The 22,042-nt window shown below is 54.7% G+C and overlaps 9 protein-coding genes across 9 annotated transcripts; 5 read left to right on the forward strand and 4 right to left on the reverse strand.

Annotated features, from left to right (window-relative positions):
- The first annotated feature begins 244 nt into the window (after positions 1-244).
- On the forward strand, positions 245-2,652 carry BO97DRAFT_404920 (cytochrome P450). The gene is made up of 7 exons (XM_025695068.1): positions 245-486; positions 555-684; positions 737-928; positions 1,021-1,172; positions 1,250-1,497; positions 1,590-1,864; positions 1,973-2,652. The coding sequence occupies exons 1-7, from the start codon at positions 297-299 to the stop codon at positions 2,406-2,408; spliced, it is 1,623 nt and encodes a 540-aa protein (XP_025552617.1). The 5' UTR covers positions 245-296; the 3' UTR covers positions 2,409-2,652.
- A 17-nt stretch (positions 2,653-2,669) lies between these two features.
- Positions 2,670-3,210, reverse strand: BO97DRAFT_423668 (uncharacterized protein; the record flags this gene model as incomplete). The annotated part of the gene is made up of 2 exons (XM_025696904.1): positions 2,670-2,773; positions 2,829-3,210. 2 exons carry the CDS (start codon positions 3,208-3,210, stop codon positions 2,670-2,672), a joined length of 486 nt encoding a protein of 161 aa, XP_025552618.1.
- A 1,234-nt stretch (positions 3,211-4,444) lies between these two features.
- On the forward strand, positions 4,445-6,620 carry BO97DRAFT_367026 (eukaryotic translation initiation factor 3 subunit D). The gene is made up of 2 exons (XM_025692642.1): positions 4,445-4,768; positions 4,873-6,620. Exons 1-2 carry the CDS (start codon positions 4,561-4,563, stop codon positions 6,468-6,470), a joined length of 1,806 nt encoding a protein of 601 aa, XP_025552619.1. The 5' UTR covers positions 4,445-4,560; the 3' UTR covers positions 6,471-6,620.
- A 151-nt stretch (positions 6,621-6,771) lies between these two features.
- BO97DRAFT_442472 (diacylglycerol acyltransferase family) lies at positions 6,772-9,665 on the reverse strand (the record flags this gene model as incomplete). Its single annotated transcript, XM_025698263.1, has 4 exons — positions 6,772-7,831; positions 7,898-8,290; positions 8,342-8,977; positions 9,028-9,665. 4 exons carry the CDS (start codon positions 9,663-9,665, stop codon positions 6,772-6,774), a joined length of 2,727 nt encoding a protein of 908 aa, XP_025552620.1.
- Positions 9,666-9,913: 248 nt separating this feature from the next.
- BO97DRAFT_423671 (uncharacterized protein) lies at positions 9,914-11,244 on the forward strand (the record flags this gene model as incomplete). Its single annotated transcript, XM_025696905.1, has 2 exons — positions 9,914-9,925; positions 10,759-11,244. 2 exons carry the CDS (start codon positions 9,914-9,916, stop codon positions 11,242-11,244), a joined length of 498 nt encoding a protein of 165 aa, XP_025552621.1.
- A 256-nt stretch (positions 11,245-11,500) lies between these two features.
- flbB lies at positions 11,501-13,629 on the reverse strand. The gene is made up of 5 exons (XM_025693871.1): positions 13,202-13,629; positions 12,929-13,009; positions 12,774-12,861; positions 12,175-12,717; positions 11,501-12,125 (listed from the first exon to the last, which is right to left on the reverse strand). Exons 1-5 carry the CDS (start codon positions 13,281-13,283, stop codon positions 11,666-11,668), a joined length of 1,254 nt encoding a protein of 417 aa, XP_025552622.1. The 5' UTR covers positions 13,284-13,629; the 3' UTR covers positions 11,501-11,665.
- A 2,584-nt stretch (positions 13,630-16,213) lies between these two features.
- BO97DRAFT_388626 (uncharacterized protein) lies at positions 16,214-17,773 on the forward strand (the record flags this gene model as incomplete). Its single annotated transcript, XM_025693664.1, has 2 exons — positions 16,214-16,834; positions 17,093-17,773. Exons 1-2 carry the CDS (start codon positions 16,307-16,309, stop codon positions 17,771-17,773), a joined length of 1,209 nt encoding a protein of 402 aa, XP_025552623.1. The 5' UTR covers positions 16,214-16,306.
- A 238-nt stretch (positions 17,774-18,011) lies between these two features.
- BO97DRAFT_39309 (uncharacterized protein) lies at positions 18,012-20,519 on the reverse strand. The gene is made up of 2 exons (XM_025693905.1): positions 20,439-20,519; positions 18,012-20,361 (listed from the first exon to the last, which is right to left on the reverse strand). The coding sequence occupies exons 1-2, from the start codon at positions 20,497-20,499 to the stop codon at positions 18,365-18,367; spliced, it is 2,058 nt and encodes a 685-aa protein (XP_025552624.1). The 5' UTR covers positions 20,500-20,519; the 3' UTR covers positions 18,012-18,364.
- Positions 20,520-21,336: 817 nt separating this feature from the next.
- Positions 21,337-21,980, forward strand: BO97DRAFT_423675 (uncharacterized protein; the record flags this gene model as incomplete). The annotated part of the gene is made up of 2 exons (XM_025696906.1): positions 21,337-21,670; positions 21,736-21,980. 2 exons carry the CDS (start codon positions 21,337-21,339, stop codon positions 21,978-21,980), a joined length of 579 nt encoding a protein of 192 aa, XP_025552625.1.
- Positions 21,981-22,042: the final 62 nt, after the last annotated feature.

Consider the following 22,042-nt stretch of genomic DNA (forward strand, 5'->3'; position numbering starts at 1 on the left):
GTCATGTAGCTGTGATATACCTTCTTCCCTATTGGCAGCATCTACGCAAGCCAATCACAACCCCGAATAGCTATTTTAATATATGTGGCCGTCGGTGATGTACCACTCTGGTACTCTCATGCATGAGCGCAACCCCCCTCCACACCAATCATCGACTCGGTCGGATCATCTGTTCTGCAATCCCAGCTGCAGAACCCCCTCTTCTGATGACATCAAGTAATTGATATAAGACCCCAAGCCTAGCCATGAACTGAATGAACGAGCATCTCATTCTCTTTTATCCTCAAAACCGCACCATGCTACCGGCTTTGATCGCAGTCCTCCTCATCCTCGCGGGCTATCTCGCAACAACCCTAACCTCCCGCAAGAAACACCCGCCTCTTCCTCCGGGCCCTCCACGCAAACCCATCATCGGCAATCTAAATGACCTCCCTCGTCCCGGCCAGAAAGACTGGCTCCATTGGCTCAAACACAAAGAGCTCTATGGTTTGGATGCCCACCCACCACCTTGCAAAATAGCCGACACTGTCTAACATCACACTCCCAATAACCAGGCCCCATCAGCTCCCTCAGCGTCTTCGGACAAACAATCATCATCCTCAACGAAGCCCGCCACGCCGTGGACCTGCTGGAGAAGCGATCCGCGATCCACTCGTCGCGTCCGCAGCAGAACTTCGCTGAAATGTGAGTACAACCTTTGTGGTCCATCAACCCACCAACTAACGACCAAACTCAGGTCCGGCTGGGATAACGTCCTCGGCTCGGTCAAAAGCACGGAACGCCTCCGTGAGACGCGCAAGAACCTCCACCGCGAGATCGGATCAAACAAGTCGGTCGCCCGGTTCAACGATGTGCAAACCGCGGAGGTGGGCCGGTTCTTGGTCCGGGTTCTGGCGTCGCCGGGGAATCTGATCCAGCATATTCGCAAGTAAGGCGGCCGTCGTCGACTTCTCTCCCATTCCTCCTGAAGGGAGACGACCCAGACATAAGCTGACTTCTGAGCTCGTGATGTACCAACAGAGAAGCCGGCGCCATTATCCTGAAGATGGGGTATGGGTATACGGTTGAACCGCACGCTCGCGACCCGTTAGTCGATCTGGCTGATCGGGCGCTGGAGGACTTCTCGGTGGCGATGTTGCCGGCGACGTATGCGGTGGATTTCATACCAATTTGTAGGAGCCCCTGCCCCATCTTTCGAAGTGTCTGACTCAGGTTGGCTGTCCATGACTGACTGAAAGTGTATACGCAGTGCGCTATCTCCCCGCCTGGTTCCCCGGCGCAGGCTTCGTGCGCACCGCACGCCAGTACAAGAAGACCGTCACGGCGTTCAGTGACCTGCCGTACGCCTTTGTGCGCAAACAGATGCGCGAGGGCCGGTTCGCGCCGTCTTTCCTCTCCAACCTGCTGGAGGATCAACCCGAGTTGGAAAGGGGGTCCGAGGCCGAGGTCACGGTTAAATGGTCTGCTGCGTCGCTGTATGCTGGGGGCGCGGATACTGTATGCTTCCTTTCTACTCGTCCCGTCAATACGAACCCCCCTATCTAGATGGTAAGTCTACCTACTGACTGTGCACGCATCCGCAAAAAAAGACCGTCTCCTCCATCGCAACCTTCTTCCAAGCTATGGCCCTCTTCCCCGACGTCCAGCGCAAAGCCCAAGCCGAGCTTGACTCCCTCCTCGGCCCCGCCACCCGGCTGCCTACCTTCGACGACCGCGAGAATCTACCGTACATCAACGCCCTCGTCAAGGAAGTCTTCCGGTGGCATCCGGTTGTCCCCCTGGATCTGTCGCATGTCTCTGTGCAGGATGATGTGTATGAAGGGTACTGGATCCCGAAGGGCGCGTCCATCCTCGCGAATATCTGGTTCGTTCTCTATCCCCTTCAGCCTTATTTCCTTCCCTTCTCTACCCAACTCCACTCCACCACACTTTCACCCTAATAGTACTGACTGACTGGATACTTGGGTTAAAGGGCCTTCACCCACGACCCAGCGACATACCCGGACCCAGACGCATTCAGGCCCGAGCGCTTCCTCCCTACTTCTGCTGCTGCTGCTGCTGCCACCGGAGGAGCTGCAGGTGAAACTGGAAGTGAACAACGCGACCCGCACTTCCTGATCTTCGGCTTCGGGCGCCGCGTCTGTCCCGGCCGGAACCTGGCGGACGCCAACGTCTTCCTGACGATTGCGCAGGCGCTAACTGTTTTCCGGATCCGGGCGCCTGAGCAGCAGAGTGTGGGGAAGGAGTGGAAGCCTGTGTTCTTGCCGGGCGTTATCAGTCATCCTGTGCCGGCGGGGTTGAGGATTGAGCCGCGAAGTGAGAGGCATCGGGAGTTGGTGAGGGAGGTTGAGAGGGTGTTTCCTTGGGAGGAGAGTCATGCGGGTGAATTGGAGGGGTTGGAGTTTTGATTTCGGGTCTGGATTGGGTTGGGGGGAAGGGTTTAGAACTGGGCTTGTGGATGAGGTGAGTGTATGAAGCTTTGTGTTGTTGATTAAAGGTATATACTTTATAGGGTCTATTATGCTAAAGCTGAAGAAGACGGTCAGAGGTGTGACGTGAGGCTTGTTTGTCTTTTGTCGATAGGCCATCGCTGTCGTCTTGCGATGCATGAAGGGTCTATTGCTTCAGTGCGGAGCATCCCAGGGCAAGGACTCAGTTCTACAATCTTATTAGTATTTCATCTTGGTCTGAACAGGAGGGGTGGAACTTACTAGGAGATTCACCTCAGAGCAACACTGCGGCGTCGAGGTGCAGGTGCTATCGTAAAGCTTGCCTGGTTACCATAAGCGTTAGCATTGCATTCCACATCGACAGTGCCCGCAACGTACAAAGAAGGCCAACGGAGCCGACAATGCTGCCCGCGTTGATGTCCAGGTCGGCGAGGATGTGATCCAGGAGCAGATCCAGCGAAGTGGTTAGGGAGCCGTAGCACAGCACCGGGGCGATACCTTGCGATTGGTCCACTGTGCTGTGCTCTCGCTTGTGGTGGATGTGGTCTGCGCGGCGACGCCCTTGACTTGGTTCTTCAGCGACTGGGTGTTGGGCTTGGGGGCTGGGACGACCGAGGCAATGCCGGCGATGGCCAGGATAGTGAAGGCGAGAGAAAACTTCATGGTTGCGGCAGATGTAAGACTTGTTGCTGAGTGAGGATGAGAGTCGGACTATGTCGGAGAGCTGTTGAGCTGAGTTCCAGCGTGAAGCTGATCTCATCTGGAGACAGCTACTCGGAGACCGTAGACGTCAGCTGTTCCTCCTCATTTTCGCAGGAACAATACTGTCGATACCGAGCCGACGAGATTCTCCGTTATCGCAGCCAGATATTGGAATGGAGAAGTCTCAAAATGTGGTCATGGGCCATTCTCCGTCAAACAACCTCCCCGACCTGACTCTGACCACTGCAGTGGTGGCGATGCGGTATTTACAGCCAAGAGCCATGCTCCAGGTACCAGCAAGAAAGACCCGAGCCCAGAATTGAGGTCCGGTGTTGCCAGTGGGCTTAGGCCTGTCATCGACCGACGGCTTATCAGTCACCCAGACTGACTGTATTTCTGGTATCAAATCAGGAGCTTGCCCGCAATAGCAGGACAGTGGATAGCTTGATAACCATGATATCGACAGTGCTGTGACTGTGAGTCCGTGTGAATCTGCTAGCAGTATTGCTGTCTGGTAGAGAGTGTCCGCCACAGTGACCAAGGAAATAAATAGTCCTCCACCGGCCATTTGCCAATCGATTTATTGTTTCGGATAGATGATCATTCACTTCAGCTGGTCGTGACCGGAGTAGCCTCTGTTGATAGCGACAGATAACCTTATCCGAGCTATCGAACCTACCGATCTCACCGAACTTTGCTGGGTCCTAGGAGTGCAGGAACTCCAAGGAGGTTAGAAGAGTCGTAGCTTCCGGAGCTCTTCAGCAGCTCTTCGATATGTGCAATAGTCCGGCAACCACCAGAATACGTCACCTTCAGGATTCATAGCCACACAGTAGTATGCAACTATACTATTCTTTAAAAAAGATCTTAGAGACAGGCCGCACGGAAAGATTGGAAGCTAAAACCAGCGATCGATTCAATAAAGTCGTACGCCAGTCAACGACTCGAGTTGCTTCGAATTTGCAGGGAGGATGATAAGCATCGTCAACAGCGTCGGCCCCATCAACTAGTGCGTAATATTGATAGGTAGAGATAAGCATTGAATAAGATTCGAACATGGCAAACAATCTTGGACTACCTTAGATATCATCCTAGTCCCAAAATAGCCAACCAGCAAAATAGCAGTTACTTATGCACGCACAGCTGACTCAGCCACACAGCATTCCCACCCATCCCGCGTGGCGGTGCACCCCGAGGCGCAGTCCTTCCTCACCGCCAAGACGCACCAGCCACAAACTCGCGACACAAAAATTCCTCGATTGGCAAAGTCGCTCCATTTCAATATCCGACCAGACCAGCCCCTCCCCCAGATCAAGGCCTTTTCCCTTTCTTGCTGGGTCTTCTTTTCCTTTCACTTTTAGTTTTCCCCCCTCCCTTTGAAAACTAAAACACATCTCCATACACAATCATGGCTCCTCTTTCCATCGCCGACCTCGTCGCCGCCCTGCCGGCCGACGACACCTGGGGCCCCGCCAACGCAGGTGACAACATGCTCGACGGAGTTCCCTATGCGCCTTTCTCCAAGGGAGACAAGCTGGGTCGGATGGCCGACTGGACGGCTGAGTCCAAGGATTCCAACCGTGGTGGTCGTCAGGCTTACAACCGTAACTACAGAGGTATGTTGATATTCTCTTTGTGCTGGGTGTTGTGGGTTGGTGAAAGAGAGGGGATCTCAAAGGGGAAGAACGAACATCGGCTGACCTTCTCCCCTAATATTCAGACCAGCAAGTCTACGGCGCCGGATCGTCCAGCCTGTTCTCGGTGCAGGTGGCCGAAGACGAATCCTCGTTCTCGGTGGTGGACAACACACGCAGCTCGACGAAGCGCACCTTCGGCCGCGGCGGCGGCACGGTGTTCCGCGGCCGGGCGCAGCGCGGTGGTGCTCAGCGCGGTGGACGCGCGGGCTTCCAGCGTGTGGGCGGTGGTGGCGGCGCCGGGGGCCGTGGAGGACAGGGCGGCGACCGGTACTACGACAACCGGAGCGGTGGTCGGGGTAACCGGGGTCGTCGGTTCGGATGGAAGGACTACGACAAGCCGCAGCGTACGCGTGAGGCGTCCGTGGCGGTGCGACCGGACTGGACGATGCTGGAGGAGGTGGACTTCAGCCGGCTGTCGAAGCTGAACATGGAGGCGCCGGAGGGCGAGGAGATCGACTCGTACGGATTCATGTACTACTACGACCGGTCGTACGACAAGGCGCCCGTCAAGAACGCCGAGCGCCGTCTGCAGGCGCTGGACCGCGCCGCCTACAACGTCACCACGTCGCAGGACCCGGTCATCCAGGAGCTGGCGGAGAAGAACGCGGCAACCGTGTTCGCGTCGGCGGACATCCTGTCGACGCTGATGTGCGCGCCTCGCAGCGTCTACTCGTGGGACCTGGTCATCGTGCACCAGGGCGGTAAGATCTACTTCGACAAGCGCGACGGCGCGTCCATTGACCTGGTGACGGTCAACGAGAACGCAGCCGACGCGCCGCTCGAGCTGGCCGACTCGTCCGCCGCCACGGCCGCCGCCGCGTCCAAGCAGGAGGGCGCCGCCATCAACACCCCTAGCGCCCTGGCCCTGGAGGCGACGTTCATCAACCACAACTTCGCGCTGCAGACGGTGGCCGAGGCCGAGGACGCCAAGGTCGAGCTGGCGCACCCCAACCCGTTCTACAACGCGGCCGAGGAGACCGAGCCCCTGGCGTCCAAGGGCTACAAGTACCGGCGGTTCGACCTGTCGCTGGAACGCGACGAGGGCGAGCCGGTGCAGATGATCGTGCGCACGGAGATCGACGCGGTCATGAAGAACCCGCTGGGCGGCGATGACCAGCAGCTGGTCGTCAAGGCGCTCAACGAGTTCGACAGCAAGGCGCAGGGCTCCGGCGGCGCGCTCGACTGGCGCTCCAAGCTGTGGTCGCAGCGCGGCGCCGTCGTCGCCACCGAGATGAAGAACAACTCCTCCAAGCTCGCCCGCTGGACCACCCAGGCCATCCTCGCCAAGGCCGACGCCATGAAGCTCGGCTTCGTCTCCCGCGCGAACCCCCGCTCCGCCGCCGCCCACGTCGTCCTCGGCGTCGTCGGCTACAAGCCCCGCGACCTCGCCACCCAGATGAACCTCAACCTCAGCAACGGCTGGGGCATTGTCCGCACCATCGTCGACCGCATCCGCGCCCTCGACGCCGACGAGGACGAGGACAAGGTCAAGAAGTACGTCCTCATCAAGGACCCCAACCGCCCCGTCCTCCGTCTCTACAGCGTCCCTGCCACCACCTTCGAGGAGGAGGAGGAGGTTGCCGCTGAGGAGCAGGAGGCCGCCGAGGACGATGAGGAGTAAACCCCTTTTTCTCACTTTTGGGTGTCTTCTCCACAAATGTCCTAGCCATGACTTTTGTTTCGTTTGTTTTCTTTCGCAAAAGTTCCTAGTCACGAACGACCATCATGTTTCTTATCTCCTACCTTGGTAATCAAACCGATTAGTTCTCGTACATTGACTTCATTCATTGGTTTGCCTTACATACAATCACAATCTTAGATGTAAAATCCCGAGAGGAAGCGTATTTCATCAACGTAACTTTTACTTTGATCCTAAAACCAACCCCCCCCTCCCCCCAAAGCAAAGACGAAGAAATAAGCATCTACTGCACAATCTCAAACCTCACATCCTTCTGCACCCCAAACACCTCCCTCCACTCCTCCCACAGCCGCCGCAACTCCTCCACATACACCCGATGCATCTCCTCCACGTACGCTTCATCCTGCACATACCGCTGCTCCCTGACCGGGATCGGCTTGCCCACGACCACATGGATCGGTTTCCGGAACGGCACCGTCAAGCCCCATCGTCCGCTGATCACGCGCGTCGATTTGCCCGTGATGGCCTTCCAGACTTTGGCTGCCGTGTGGAGACCGCCGCCCTGCTTATTCTTGTTCTTGTTCTCGACCGACTTGCTGCCTGTTGCATGTGCATCAGCCTCATCGGGGTATACGACGTCGAAGACCTCGTTCTCCCCGAACGCTATCACTGGCACCAGATGCGCTCCCATCTCGATCGCAACTCGGATAAACCCCCTGCGCACCCCGAGCACCAACTCCATGCGGTCGGGGCGGGCGATCCGCGCTTCGCGGTCCCCGCCGACGCAGATCGTGATTGCCTGGCCCAGCCCATTGCCGTCGTGGCCACCGGATGACAGCAGCTTGATGCAAGATGTCCGGCTGACACTGCCGATTCCCAAGGAGAGGGCGTATTCGCGTAGGAGCGGGGCGCGGAGGACTTTGTCGGACACTAGGAGAGTGTGATTGAGGCCTGGGAAGAGGGTGTCGAAGCCGGCGCCTTTTGTGGCGAGGGCGCCGATGGCTCCGCGAATGGAGATGCCGTGGGGATGGTAGCCGAAGATGTACTTTTGGTAAGGGGATAAGGTAGTGCTGCGGTAAAGCTTGAGAGGGAAGTAGCTGGTGTAAAGGGACCAGAGGGGGGAGTTTCGGAGGGCGGAAGATGGTGAAGGGAAAGAGGGAAGAGACGTGGGAGAGAAGTATGTAATGACGAGGACGTAAAGGAGGTATAGGATACGTATGAGAAGCGGTATTGGAAGGGATGGGATGAGGACGAGGATTAAGAGAGCGTAGCCCAGGATGGGCAGGAGGAGTGAGGTATTCGTTGTAATTGCGACGAAGAGTGTACTGACTGGGCCGTAGCTTCTAGTTCTTGTGGTTAGCGATTATGTATATCAGGGATAGGGGGCACGAGCAGAATGAATGGCTCACTTTGAGGCTGTGTATTTGTCCAGGTGAGGACGACTGACAGTTTCGAGAACACCTCCGAATTTGTTTCTGATCGTGCGCAGCTTGTCCTTCGGATGTTGGATGACTTCGGGTATAGGCAGGGCCATTCTCTCCGGGTGGTATGCCAACTCAGCAATCTTCTCGGCGCCTACCACCCGTCCTTCTTTCTTGCAGCAAAGTACTGATAGCTTTTCTGCTAAGGCCTGCATTGCGGAATTGCCGACCACCTTGATCAGAGCTCGACCCAACTCATCTGCATCAACACCTGGAGCAGCCGTTTTGTTCGCGTACACGCCGATTTGGAGCCACTCTGTACGCACAGCATTCTCATAGCAATCCTGCCAGCCAGGCAGGACGACGTGAGGGATACCAGATCTGTACACCATTAATGTCCCTACTCAGCCTGATAGAAGAGAATCGACTTACTGTATAGACTCGTACCATGAATTTGCACCTCCATGATGTACGGAGCAAACAATCTGCCCTGTCTGCAGCATCGCCAAGGGCTCAACTTTGAACCATGGCTGGATGCGTACCCGGTCTTCTTCAATCTCAGCAGCCAGCAGTTCCTCTGCCTCTTCGAAGACGTGCGCACAATCATGGCTATGCTTCGGCAGCTTCCACAACACTTGCAGCTTATCTGTCCGCGAATCCAGAAACATCCTCAAACCTGCAGCGATGTTCCTCGCCATTCCTGGGTCAGGGGCATATAACGTCCCCAAGTTGATCAAGATCGTTGGCGCCTGATGCAGCCACTGGTATAACTCTGGGTCCTGCGTCTTGACGGGGGCAACGGGCAGTAGGATTGGACCGCAAGGTAGTACATTCTCTGGAATCTCCATCGGCCAGTCCAGCTCTTTCAAACCCGGAGTCAGATGAAATCGATCAGGTCGCCACGCATCCGCAAAAGGAAATCGGCCTTGAATGCCGTGTCGCTTCCTCCACTCGCGGATCTGTCGTTGACGGCCACTACTGCGGTACATCTTAGCAGCATCCATGGCGGCCCTGGCGTTTGAGGGTACGAGACTCCACGGAAGTGGGTAAGGGAAGTCGGTCCCTGGCCTTGTGAAAAGTCAGTCAAAAACATGCCAGCGGGCAAGAAGAGCAATTACATGGGGAATTTCCACGCCCAAGCACCAAACGGCTGGAGCCCATACACCACATGCAACACGGAGGTAGTGTACAGAATGATAGCCTGGTGACCAGCATTATAGGCCGCGTCCCGTCCCTGTGGGAAGAAGCAGTCGACCAGAATAACGGTAGGGTCAACTGCCTGGATGATCTCCCGACAGCTATCATAGACTTGAATATACTCTTCCTCATTCCAGGCCCAGATCTCCTCGAATAGAGACTTGAAGCCCTTCAATGCACCTTCATAGCCGGGCGGGTGGCAGATCGAACGTTTCCCTGTGCGTGCAAAGGCCTCAGTGTTTGTGGGGCCCTGCAAAGGGTGAAAATGAATGTGTGATTGGGCTCTATCGCTGTCAAGCTTGTTGTCTGCGAGCAGTTTCTCGATGCGCGGTTTCAGGTTGGGAAAGGAGGCAATGTGCACCTCGGTGTCACCCCGCACCAGGAGCTCATGGGTCAATGCGAGGATAATGTTAGTCTGGCCGTGTTCACTGTTGGCAAGAAACAGCACGCGGGGTCGTTGCGTGGAAAGTGGTGATTGTGGAGGAGACGGGGCCTTCTTGCGAGTGCTGCGTCGCCGCAAGACAGGCGCCTGCTTTCGGGAATTCCTGGATTTCTTCATGGTGGGTGAGTGTAGGTGGGTGTGGCCTTGGTGCATGTAGGGCGGACGACACGTTCTGCACAGAGGCAGAGGGGTTGGAGATATATATGGAGACTGTCAATCAAGGAGGTGCATGGCTTGGACGCAAGGCTGACAATAGGGAGGAATGCATTGTGTTTCAAGGGATGGTGAAGGGGTGCCATGGTGCAGGGAAGGGGGAGGGGAAGCATATGCAGGTAAGCTTAAATTTGGGCCAGAGTAGTAAGAAGATGAGGGAGAAGGTGAGAAGATGTCTTGGTCGTGCAGCAAGCAGTATAGGAGAGTTTAGTGTTCAAGAGTAATCTCCGGACCCCTGGTAGATCTACCCGAGACCGTCGGAGATTTGGCAGATCTTCCCCAGAAGGAGGGAGTAAAGCTTTTACATTGCACTCCAGGCTAAGACCGGAGTATAATTGAATTTGTGCTGGCTATGTGTAACTTGAAGGATTGCCAAGCTGGATTCAAAAACGAGGACAGTGAAGCAAAAGAGAGAGTGTGAGAGAAAGTGTAGGTGTGTAAGAGAGAGAGAGAGAGAGAGAGAGAGAGAGAGAGAGAGAGAGTCTAGCCCGGTTAGTCATCGCGCTAAGAAAGTCATTCCCCGCCAATTCCAACGATCTACAATTCAGCTGCAACTTGAACTTGGACTTGAACTTTCTTCTTCATCTCCCCAATTTGAAGTCTGAAGCTTTTCGCTTTCCCTTTCTATTCTTCTCTTTTCTTCTCCTCTGCTTCAGCTTCATTCCCAGTAGTTCCTCCAGGAACATGCCTGAACAAACATCCCATCGATCCAAGCCACGTCCCACCGCCTCATGTCTCCCCTGTCGTGCCCGCAAAGTGAAAGTATGGTTACCCTCTTTCTTCCCCTTGCCAAGTTACCTTACTATATAAGCGTCCTTACTTCTTCTTCTTCTTCTTCTTCTTCTCCTACTCCATATCCCCCAAAACCAACCTAATCACCTACATCTAAAGCTCCGTTTACCCTCGTAGCCATACACCATAAACCTCAATCCCCATGCCGCCATGAAACCTACTCTCCCCAACCCCCTTCTACAGCACTCAGTATTAACAAAACCAGTGTAACCGCCTCACCCCCTGCGCCACCTGCGTGGCACGCAGCACCCCTCAAGAGTGCAAATACGCAGCCCCAGACACCGACCGCCAGGCCATCGCGCAAGCCGAGCTGATCGCGGGGCTGCGCAGCCGGGCGAACCAGCTCCGCGACCAGCTGGGCATGGCGCGGGGAATGGAAATCTTCGAGATCGACGAGCACCGGGATTCCCCGGAGTCGGACACTGAGCATGAAGAAGAACAACAACAACAACGTCATCCACAATACGCGCCGATTGAGAATGCAAATGGCGAAGGATCCGCGAAACGGAGGGAAGAGGATCAACTCGCGGAGTTGGAGGTGGTGTATGCGGCGTTGAGGTGGGGGACTGGTGCAACGGTCGAGGAAGTCGTGCGCAGGATCCGGAGAGGGGAGCACTTGGGCGATATCGCTCAAGGGGTTGAGTTGGGGATGGGCCCGGCGTTGAGGGATGGGGTGGTGGTTTTGGATTGATTCAGGTCTTCGGTTCGTGGTATATTGGCATTGGCGTCGTGGAATGGTCAGTCTGTGCGAAAGAAAAAGAGAGTCTCATGTATCGCATACATCTAGTTTGTTCGTTATCACATTGCATTACAGGGCATCTTCAGTGTTGCACAGTTGGTCGTACAGGGCGTAGTGGTGCGGGCTGAGAATCGAACACAGCAGCTCCCAGGGCGCAGCCACCCGCTAACGGGTACAGAGCAGTGGAACGAGACCACGGCGTAGACTGGCCAGACGCATCTCCAGCGATGCATGGTCCAAAAACAGGCTGGCGTCAAGCAGAACAGAGACAGAAATCCAAGAGGTCACCGAGAACGATTATGTACAAGGCCGTCGCAAAAACAGATATAACACCGAGACTCCGTTCTTTCTTTACACTCATCAACATCCATCATTAATAGGACAGGTCATCGCCTGGGTTGGAAATGCGATGCTCGGCTTTTGTATCCAACACACTAGTCAGGCAGTCCATGAGCTCGAAGTCTTCTACCACAGCCCCGAAGCCGTAACAGCGGACCTTGGTATTGAGGGTCTCGACGATGATCTTGACGTCTTCCCGGGTCAGCCGGCTATACAGTTGGTGATTCTTGAGACACTGCAGCGCCATGATTGGCGTAATTTGCCCCTCCGTCACCAATTGGCGGCTGAGGTTGAGGAGCGTCATCAAATTGACGTGCGGCAAATCATACGTCTTGTGCGGATAAGTCTGCTCGTTCGTTGTCGTGGCAATGTAACTGGGGGGTGGGCAGGTAGCCATCAGCGCATGCCCTGAGAACGGCATGTCTTCGTCGTCCGCCTCGGTGATCGATCGGCGACAGAGGTAGTCGGTATGTTCTCGACACGGTGATTCCAGGCTAGCCGAACGTTAGCCGCGTGCGATTCGCCACCAAGTAGCTCACTTACGTCAAAATGAAATCAATTTGCAGCTGAGGATCCGCCTCGAAGATGCCGGGCGGCTGGATCGGGGCGCGGCTGGCGGGAGCGATCTGATCGAGAGCAGCCAAGGCGTCGCACGGAGCGGCCTGATAGGCTGACTGGGGCGGCGCCAGCTCCTGAGTGGGCGACACATCGATATGCTCGATTCCGTTCGTACTCGGACTCAGACTCGCCGAGACCGTCGTGGGCGGCGTGGTGTAGATGGGCCCTCCGGATGGGGCGATATTGCGCGGCTGCGAGGCGACACTGCTACTGGCCAAGGGACTCGAATGATAGCCCATGCTCGGGCGTTCCGCTTTGCGACGTTCGACTTCAGCCTCGAAGTTGATGCCATGGGCCACAAGAATCTCTTTCAGAATGTTATTCTCGTCGGACAGCGATTGCACCATGTCGCGATGTTGGACGACCGTTAGATTGGCGGCGGAGATCTCCTGTGTGTAGGCCTCTCGCAACCGGGACACTTCCGTCTCCAGCGACCGGATATACTGTTCTTTGCGTTCCCTATGGGTTCTGCGCCGACCGTTTGTATACGAACAATTATTGCCCCAATTGGACCAGTCACATACCTCTGAGCCTGGCGATTCAATTCTTGTCGTCGGGTCATGGCGGGCTTGCTGTCCGGCTTCGGACCTCGCCGTTTGGCTGGTTGTCCATCTGGTGCGGGGGAAGGTAAGGATTAGGGATGGCTGAGGAAGACCGCTCGAACGGTGGGTTCACACACCTCGCGTAACCTTCTTCTGCGTACCACCAAAGAATTTGAGAAAATCGGCACCTATAGTAGAAGGTCGTGATCCGGGCTGGCCTATTGATCGGCGAGTTAGATGCGTGACAGGATTAATGGGATTATATGCGACGGAGGAACAAATAGTCGAGCGAGTGCTATGGCCATTGACTTGCAGTGCGCGAACCATGGAATGGCGGGTCACGGACCATTAAGTATCCGGACCCCAAAAAAGACTGTTGAGGAGGAAGAGGCAAGAGAATGTCGACTTACTCTGAAGGCCGTCCGGAGGAAGTGTCTGACGATTGGCAATTGTGAGATCTAATGGCATGGGTTCACCGTTCATCGAGGCCATGGTGGTTGTCGCAGAGAGAAACGAGCAGGAGACGTCAATGCGACCGGCGCAGTCAGGATAAAAGAGGGAGAGGAGAGATTGTGCGTGGACGAGGAAATGACTGTGGGAATGCGTGGGCGGGTTGGATGGGTAAAAGACGAGACAGAGCAGCGAAGAGATGTCGCGCGCAAAGAATGAATGGATCAGAAAATTGAGTTGGCTGAAGGAAGAGATAGATGGAGCGAAACTGAGGCAGAGAAACTCCAAGTTAACCCATCTGGACCGTTGTCAGCCTTAAAAAGCGCGGCGCTGGGATTGAAGCGGGTGGATGCTGGCTGTCCGAGCGTTTAAGCTCCAATTCCACGTACCGACTATCGGCTGTGTTTCCCCACTGGGTATGTCCGACTGGCACAAAGTTAAGGTATAAGGCAGAGGGAGGATTTCAGTAGTAGAATAGGACCAGTAGATGAAGAGATGAATGGAAGGAAATCAGATGAAGAGCAGAAGAGGAGAGGAGAGATAGTGGAAGAACGAAGAGAGAGCGAGAGGGGGGGGGGGGGTGTGTGGGGGAGGAAGATTCAAGGTTGGATAGTGGCAAGAGAGTAGGGACTGGACTGCAGTAGACCGTCACTGCGACGGAATTGAATCTCGAGCGAGTAATTGGTCCTTACTGTAATGATGAAAGCTGAGGCAGACTGAAAATGAAATGAAGGTCAGATAGTTCGTCTTTTCACTTCCCCCCAATTGTTCATTCTATGCATAGAAGTTGTGTCGGGGAAGTGCCGGGGACCACTGCATTGACTGCATTTGATACGGAGTAGACTACTTAAGTTACCTACAGGAATTATCCACTATAGCTCCGGAGCACATCACATCACATCACCTGACATTTCCTTTCCGATCCATAGGAACAGAGATACTGGATGTGCTGGCTGACTGGCCCTTGTGTCTTTTTTCTGATACGGTGGTATCTATCTCCGATATCAACAATCCACCGAACAATAGCAATCGATGTTATAGGGTCTCTACGACCAATACTGACTCGAGTCTTTCCACCAGATCCGATCTGGCCACGGCATTTCCGCCCGTCAAGTCCCGTGCTGTGATTCGCCCATTCGCTCGTTCTGGCTTGGACTGCTGAAATCGGCTAAAGCTTTAATATGGGCGGGACTAAGCCACTGCCAGCTAGCCAGGTTACTAGGATATTGTCTTTCGCTTTCTTCTCTCCCAGCATTAAAAGCACACACATGCACAAACAAAAAGGACGAAGAAAAACAAAGCATTCCGTCGAGTGGAGTTGGAAAGTGGATTAGATCGGCCGAGGGGAGGGAAAAAAAAAACGGACAACTGGTGTGGTTCACTGGTTGCTGGTCGGAGGTGGTGGTGCGGGTGGCCGATGGATAGTCTAGTCTTTCCCTTCCCAATGATCTCTAACCGACTGCGAGCCTGCGAGGGCCCATCAACTGCGCCATCCATGATTCAATCGTCTACAGCTCGAGCTAATGTGCTGCTCCCATGGCTAGACTGCCAGAAAATACCCTTCCTGATGTCAACAGAGGAGCAGTCGACGCGTCTGTCGCATTTCCAATCCGCGCCTCGTCGATCTGATTGATCCTCCGTTCTGAAGGAGCGTCGCACCTCCGCTTGCTGGATCGATCGTCCCTGACCCAGTCATACCTACCAGTCGTCTGCTGTGGAACGCCAGCCTGCCTCGCTTGTCACTCGGGGACGCGGCCGGCTTGACATCTCAGAAATCCGGGACGCCTGTGCAACATCGGCGCACCTGGTCTTGCTAGGCATTCGATTTTTCTCATCTTTGCTTTCCAACCGACTAAATCCTGACTCTGTTCCAAGTTCCCGCCCTTCCGGTTTCTCTTCCACTCCGGACGGTTTACCTTTATCAGACCCATAAGCTCCACCGTGCAAAGAAAACCCTCAGTCTAATCTCTCTAGTGGCCCGGTCCAACATGGTGCTAGTGTCCGTTATGATCCATTAGTGGCAGGAACCGCACACTTTGTTTGATTGTTATGGTACGATTCCCAACGCTCCCGCGGGGCGGCACCATTATTGGGTCGAACTCAAGCCCGCATCCACCGGAAACTCTCCTCTGCCGGGCTTTTCAGGTACAAACGCGGTTCGTGGATGGCTTGTCTGTACGGAGCAAGGGGGAGCTGTCATCACGGTCTCACGGATCTGTGATTATGGCAATGCTGTGACATCTGTCACTTGCTGAATAAACCCTTTCAACTTGATTGATCCGCTCGCCGACTAGAGAGAACCGTGCTTTCTGATAGCGCTGGCTGTGTTGCGCATGCTGGCTTGCATCCTGGAGAGTATGGTGATCAAACGTAGACTACTCCTTTAAGCGCCCTGCACAAGCCAGATAAATCTTCGATAGACCGAGTAGCGAAGGTAGCCGCTACGAAGCTAAGGTACACGGTGCGTGGGCAAACCAGCCGTCCATCCAGAGACACGTTCCGGTCGAAGATCGCATTCATAGTCCCAGGCCATGCTGTGACAAACAAACCTTATATGACAATCGGCAACTGTGATGACTTGATTCCCAAGACAAGTTTCGGAACTGAAGGCTGAACAATCGACAAATGCTCATGCCGATCGTTGGTAAATGGTCGGTCACTAAATGGAACTAGTTGTGTAGTTTCTGCGCAGACCATGAGCACGAGCAAAAGCCGAAGGCATCACCGGTCAAGCTGTCCTGGATCCCGGGATTGACTATCATGTCCAGTCCCACCAGGTGCAGGCAGTCGAGAACATGAGAAGAACTGGAACTGGAATTGCTCACGCCGGTCGCCGGAACTATCGAAGGCGATCAGCGGCCTAAGGCTACAATCTGGCCCGGACGGGAAGGCGGCGAGGCGCTCGGCTCTTTCTCCGCTCTGGCCCCTCTTTCTTTACCTTCTTGCTTTATCTCACACCTCATTCATTCATCTTGACCAGACAAGAAGAAGGTTTAGCCGTCTGGCAGACAAAGGGAATTCCACTATGTGCGCGCAGGGATTCGATTTATTGTCCCTCCGACGCCATGCCCGACTCCGAAGTCCTCATCCACATCGCCGCGCCCAGCACCGTCCGTGACGATGCACGCTATCGCGCTCAAGTCGAGGCCATTCTCGCATTCCAGGCCTCCACCCGACAGATGATCACCTTGCGATCGGACAAAGACCCCGAAGAATCCCCTGGTGCAGACGATGCAAGTACTGCCTCTAGCGCGCAGCCTGCTGCCTCTCCCACGGCAGTGGATTCGACCGCCAGCACCGCTAGTGTAGCAGCCACTGTCGGTGATCAAGCGCTCGATGGTAGCACTCCCGATATACCTAGTCTGCAACCGGAAGCAGCACAAGCTCTGACGAAAGTCTCTTCGCCTTCCGGCCGAACCCAATACGACGACTCCCTCGGAACCCCCATTAGTGTGGTCCCAGACTCGCAACCCGGGCAAGGGCAGCCGGGCACCCTCGCCTTGCAGGAGATCGAACCTCCTGTCACAGCAACCTGCCGCTCTCACGAACGAGCTCCCCCTACGGACTATGTGCGGACAGCGAAGCGAAGCCGGGTTAGCTCTCCCTTATCGGAGGGAGAGGAGCAAGACAAGCATCCAGACCGTGTCCGAAACGAACCCCAGCCCGCGCGACCACAGCGCGACCTTAGCTCGCCGAAGACAAAGCCCACTGCAACAATATCTCATCACAAACTCTCCCCGGCTATAATAGACGTCCCTCGCGCGAAGCGCAAACGAGTTTCCTCCCCTCGTATACCAAACAAAGAGGCGGAGGGCGAGCAACCTGCGACCCGATCCGACGACAAGCCCGAGGAAGATCACCCGGTGCATGAACACGAAAACCCCCCACAACCCTGTCTTGACGTTCCTTCCTCACCTGATACCCATCGCCACGACACACCATCCACGAGAGATACCCTAGTAACGACACCCCTCAAAATCATCCCGCCCTTGCCCCCAGTTTCCACATCGCCCTTCAAAACCCATATAACCCCCACCCTCTCTATGCTCGCCACGCGTCTCCGCTCCGAACGAACCTACACGCCCGTCAGACAGACCCGGGATCTAGACCCCCTGGAACGCGGATACTGGTTCCTCCATATCAATCTCGTCCCCTCCGAACCACCACCACCATCCAGAGCTGCAGCGCACAGTAACCCCGCAATCAGCACGACGACCTGGGGCGTCTCATTCTTTACCCGCTTCTGGACCTTCCTCTCCGATTTTTTGAAGGAAGGCCGTGCAGGTTGGGGCGTCTGGTGTATCGTGGAAGATGCGCAGCCAACACCACCACCGGCAGTGAAACCCGGACAATCGACCACGCACCCCCCAGCGGATGCCGAAATGCAGCGCCTAACACTCAAAGTCTACACGTGGGGCGAGGTTGCCTCGCATATATACCTACTTTTATTTCTGGCGAGTGAGCGCCGCATCCGTCGGATGGGCGCGCAGTGGCGCGATGGGGGTGACAAGGTTGTCATCGAGATGCCGTAAGGCCTTTGGATGATTTTTTTTGGCTAAATTTCTTCCCGCCTACCTACTTTATAGAAGTTATTTATTCCTAGTGTTAGCTTTAATCACCACCACCATAGCACTACAAACAGCAAGATTCTAGTTCAGGTTGGAAACCTAATCTGCCCGACAGCTGAGCTTTATCTCAAACAGGGGGGTGAAAGCACCGAGCACGGCTCCATATACTATAGCACTTGCGCAAGAGGTGTTGCATGCATTACCCACTCTTATGTACGTTTGAATTTGGTGTGTAGGACGTAATCGCTTTCGTCTGAGAATAGGCAGTTCTATCATGGTGGCCGGCCTGGAGCATGTTCGGAAGATAGTATGTGGTATGTAGAAGAAGGCCTATGCACCAGATGTTACTGATGCCAATCAGGGTGAAAGGCGAGTTGCTGATACTCCATACGAGGATCCTATGCAGCTTCACGGACCAAGCATCGCCGAACCCAGAAGACGAGACAAGAAAAGCTGATGCGGGAAGGTACGAGGAAGAACAAGAGTACATACGTTCCACCTCTAGAGAACCTCCCGGGCCCAACAGTAGCGAAGTCATGGTATGCAACGAAGCTTTCACGCCGCCTCGCCGCTAAAATGATAGAAGATATCATTAAACCACAGTTCAAAATCCATATTGTCCGCGTTCACGCCCAGATTAATCTGAGAATCGGCAGTAGTAGCGCTGGGACTCCCATCAGCGCGGTAAGCATCACAAAAACCCAAATCAGGAAGGAAAGGCGTAGGTGTGGCGGTATTCTCTCCCTGTGCCTTCGACTGGCCGAAACGGAGAACGTCCGCCACCGCGCGGTAGAAGCCTAGATCCAAGTTTCCCTCGGATGCAAACACCGCATCGATGAGCGCGACGCCTCTTTGGGCGAGGATATCGCTTGTCTGGTTTGCGAGGCGGCCGCGCGCTGCCTGGATCGCCACCCTGAATTTATCGGTCTCGGGTCCCACGTTGTTCGGGGCGACGCTGACTTCGAAGCAGAGGATTATCGCGGCGGTGATGCAGAAGGCGGAGTGGGTCCAGACGAAGAAGTCGCCTTGGTTGATGATTGTTTCGTGCTCGCGGAGAATCGTCAGGGCGGCGGCGACACATGTTCGTCGGGTGTACTGGTACGAAGAAGAGTTAAACGATAGAAAGAGAAATGGTCGGTGGATCATGATGATCTTTTCTGCGGCAGTGATGGCCAGACTGCGTCGTGCGATCCCCAGCCACGGGATTTCGAGTTCTTTCTCGACGTCTGGTTGTAAGAGGAAGGAAGGGAAGCCCTTGACCACGAATCGCATTCTTTGATCCAGCATCAGAATATGGGCGTATTGGTCACGGAGTGGCTTTGGCCGACTCATAGAGCCCAGTCCATCGACCAGCGATGGCATCAGATCTGCTATCTCCCGCAATACCCGCACGTAGCTACTTACTGTTGGTACTGTTGGTGGCATACCTGTTAGGTCGTAGTCGTCCGCGTTCAACGGAGGGCCGGTAGAGTATTGCGAGGGTGAGATACTATAGGTGTCGGTGAACGGAATGGCGAAGTGGTCTTGAATCACCATCTGGCACCACACTCTTTTTCCCACTTCTCGCTCCACCGTCTCGATCCAAGTTTCCTCAGTATTCATGTAAGCTCCGTGAGGCTCTCTAATCCGGTGTATCCCAAGACACTCTGCAATGCGCACGGCGGCTTTGAACAACGTAGCGTTCAACTGACTTCGGCCCAAATTATGGGCAATTTCTGTAGAGATGACGATAGCCTGCAGAGAATATACCGACATATCCTCGAGAAAGTGGCCATTATAGAGAGCTTCAAGCATAGTGGTCAGAAGCTGGTCCGCTGGCGGCATCATGTCCAAATTAACATCAATGGCAGCCCTCGCCCGGCTGCTGACGCGCATAGCAAAGACCGTCGCTCCAAGAACCGAAGAGTAAAGAGCCATCCACAAGGGATGATCGATCTCCCCAGTCTTCCAGAACCTCTCACACTGTTCGAGAAATGTAGGGGCATGGATGCAGTCATGGTGCCACGCCATATGGCACAGATGGAATCGGATAAGCTTCTCTGCACTGGAGGCATCCACGCCAAGGCCGTATGAACGCTGAGGGGAATACGCGATTGCTTTCGAGGCCTTGGATCGACTATACTGACATCCGCAATTCATATGCGGAAAGCATCCTGCAGAGTCCCTGCCCCACGCCAAATGCTCGATGGCCGTCAGCAATGATAAGCCTTCCGGCTCAGCATGACACCCTTTTTCATCTTCGCCAAGAGGCAGCTCTGGTATATGCGGAGGTGCCTGTTGATCGGGTGTGCTTTCCAGGCCTGTCTGGAGGAGGAAAATTCTATCCCGGACCTTTGATATGATGTGCGGTAGTTGTGACAATGCAGTAGCGGATGTTGATTCGAGAAGCAGGTCTAGATCCCCAGCCAGGGAGCTAAGGAAGTCGACTTCAGCCCCATACCGCACAGTGCTTCGCTGTAATTGTACAATCTCACGTGTACAGCTGAGTCTTAGCCGACTGCATCTGGTACAAGGAATGGTCTTGCTGCATTTGCGTTTACTTTTGGTACATTCTAGAAACCCCGGTTATCCAGAGAGCTCGACGGACTGGCTCATGGCATCAGATCGCCAGTCCCACTGTTCCACTCACCTCGACATGCAAGAGACTGGCGCTGTGAGATGCGTCGTAGATTTGAAGTCGCAGCCGACATTGGCACCCTTCAGAAATTTCTCACTACTGGAGAAGAGAGGAGAAGATGGGGATGGATGAACAAACAGCGGGGCAGTTGCCCGGCTGGCCCGCACAGTGCTGTGCATATGCTGAGTCATCGGGGTTGTGCAGCTCAAAAACGACTTATCCGTTTATCCAAGAAGTATAAAATTCGAAACCATTACCATGTACCTTATCAAATGATAACACAGACAGAGCCCCCGAAACGAGTATATCAAAGATGAGGTTATAAACAAATACCCCTGAAGCAGTACTAACCACCCCTATCCCTCCCCGTGCCAGCATCAATCCTCTCACCAAGATCAGCATGATACTTCCCAACGAGACTTTGCCCACTGCCACTACCACTACCACTCCTCCTCCCATAACTACCATATTCACCCCCAGGCTGCTGCTCCTGCTCCGCCGACTCAATACTGACGTCCACCTCCTCACTCGTCACCTCAACCCACACATCCTTCCTGATCATCATCCCCATTCGCTCCGCCCGCGCGTTGCCCATTTTGTCGTGAGGGAGGGCGGGACGCACTAGGATGGGGCATTTGTCGTTGATGTCCGTCCAGGGATGGGTACTGCAGCGGATTGCCACGAAAATGACGGATACCACTGTTCAGATGATGAATAAGCACAGGAATCTACGGGGGATCCACCGGGTCGCGTGCATGGACAGATGTTGGTACAGAAGCCTGGTGCAGCATTTGGAGAGCCCTAGAATGATGATGTACAGCAGATCGGAAGCGTATACGCTCTGATGCTGGCTCAGTGGATAAGACATAACGCTCGATCTCAGGGAAATATCTTGTCCATTGTCTCTGTTATGGATGGGTCGAGGGGTTTGGATTTCTTACTGATCAGCGTCAGAGACCCCAATTATGGCGCTACCGGCTGGCAGGGCACCTTGTTCGTCTTCGCCATGATCCTGGTCGCTTATTACTTCAACGTGTACGCATCGGGTCTCATGGCTCGCATGCAGAATCTCCTGCTCGCTACTCATGTGCTCTGCTGGGTCCTGATCGTAGTTTCGCTCTGGGTGTTGGCTCCGCGGCAGTCGGCCGAGGCGGTTTTCACCAAATTCGAGAACTTCGGTGGGTTCTCGTCCATGCGTTTAACGGTGATGGTGGGCCAACTGTCAGCTATATATGGCTGTCTGAGTAAGTCGATATGATATCGCATGGAACAGAGAGAAACGCGAGACCTGACCATGACCTCCATCCAGGCTCGGACGCAACAGCCCACATGTCGGGAGAAATCAAAGACGCCGGCCGCTACGTGCCCATCGCAATCACATGGTCATATTTCGCCAATGCAATCATGGCGTTGATCGTGCTGATCACGATGCTCTTTGCGATCCCTTCTGTGGAAGATGCCCTCAACGACGAGTCCGGCTATCCTCTGATCTATGTCGTCAAGCAGGCCCCCGATACTTCGGGGGTACCATTGCACTCTCGAGAACCAGTCTAGCATTTTGAATTCTGCCATTACCGACCGCTCTGCTCATATAAAGCGTCTTGTCTGTCTACCGG

The sequence above is a fragment of the Aspergillus homomorphus genome (genome assembly GCF_003184865.1).
Source record: "Aspergillus homomorphus CBS 101889 unplaced genomic scaffold BO97scaffold_13, whole genome shotgun sequence".
Lineage (NCBI taxonomy): Eukaryota > Fungi > Ascomycota > Eurotiomycetes > Eurotiales > Aspergillaceae > Aspergillus > Aspergillus homomorphus.

Excerpts from the sequence above, each read along its gene's own strand:
- BO97DRAFT_404920 (XM_025695068.1), top strand. The coding sequence starts at position 297 with ATGCTACCGGCTTTGATCGCAGTCCTCCTCATCCTCGCGGGCTATCTC. Across the intron at positions 685-736 it reads CAGCAGAACTTCGCTGAAAT|GTCCGGCTGGGATAACGTCC; the intron begins GTGAGTACAACC and ends GACCAAACTCAG. Across the intron at positions 1,173-1,249 it reads GGTGGATTTCATACCAATTT|TGCGCTATCTCCCCGCCTGG; the intron begins GTAGGAGCCCCT and ends GTGTATACGCAG.
- BO97DRAFT_367026 (XM_025692642.1), top strand. The coding sequence starts at position 4,561 with ATGGCTCCTCTTTCCATCGCCGACCTCGTCGCCGCCCTGCCGGCCGAC. Across the intron at positions 4,769-4,872 it reads TTACAACCGTAACTACAGAG|ACCAGCAAGTCTACGGCGCC; the intron begins GTATGTTGATAT and ends CCTAATATTCAG.
- flbB (XM_025693871.1), bottom strand. The coding sequence starts at position 13,283 with ATGGCCTCGATGAACGGTGAACCCATGCCATTAGATCTCACAATTGCC. Across the intron at positions 13,010-13,201 it reads TCCTCCGGACGGCCTTCAGA|GCCAGCCCGGATCACGACCT; the intron begins GTAAGTCGACAT and ends GCCGATCAATAG. Across the intron at positions 12,126-12,174 it reads CAAATTGATTTCATTTTGAC|CCTGGAATCACCGTGTCGAG; the intron begins GTAAGTGAGCTA and ends ACGTTCGGCTAG.
- BO97DRAFT_39309 (XM_025693905.1), bottom strand. The coding sequence starts at position 20,499 with ATGTCGGCTGCGACTTCAAATCTACGACGCATCTCACAGCGCCAGTCT. Across the intron at positions 20,362-20,438 it reads CCAGTCTCTTGCATGTCGAG|AATGTACCAAAAGTAAACGC; the intron begins GTGAGTGGAACA and ends CGGGGTTTCTAG.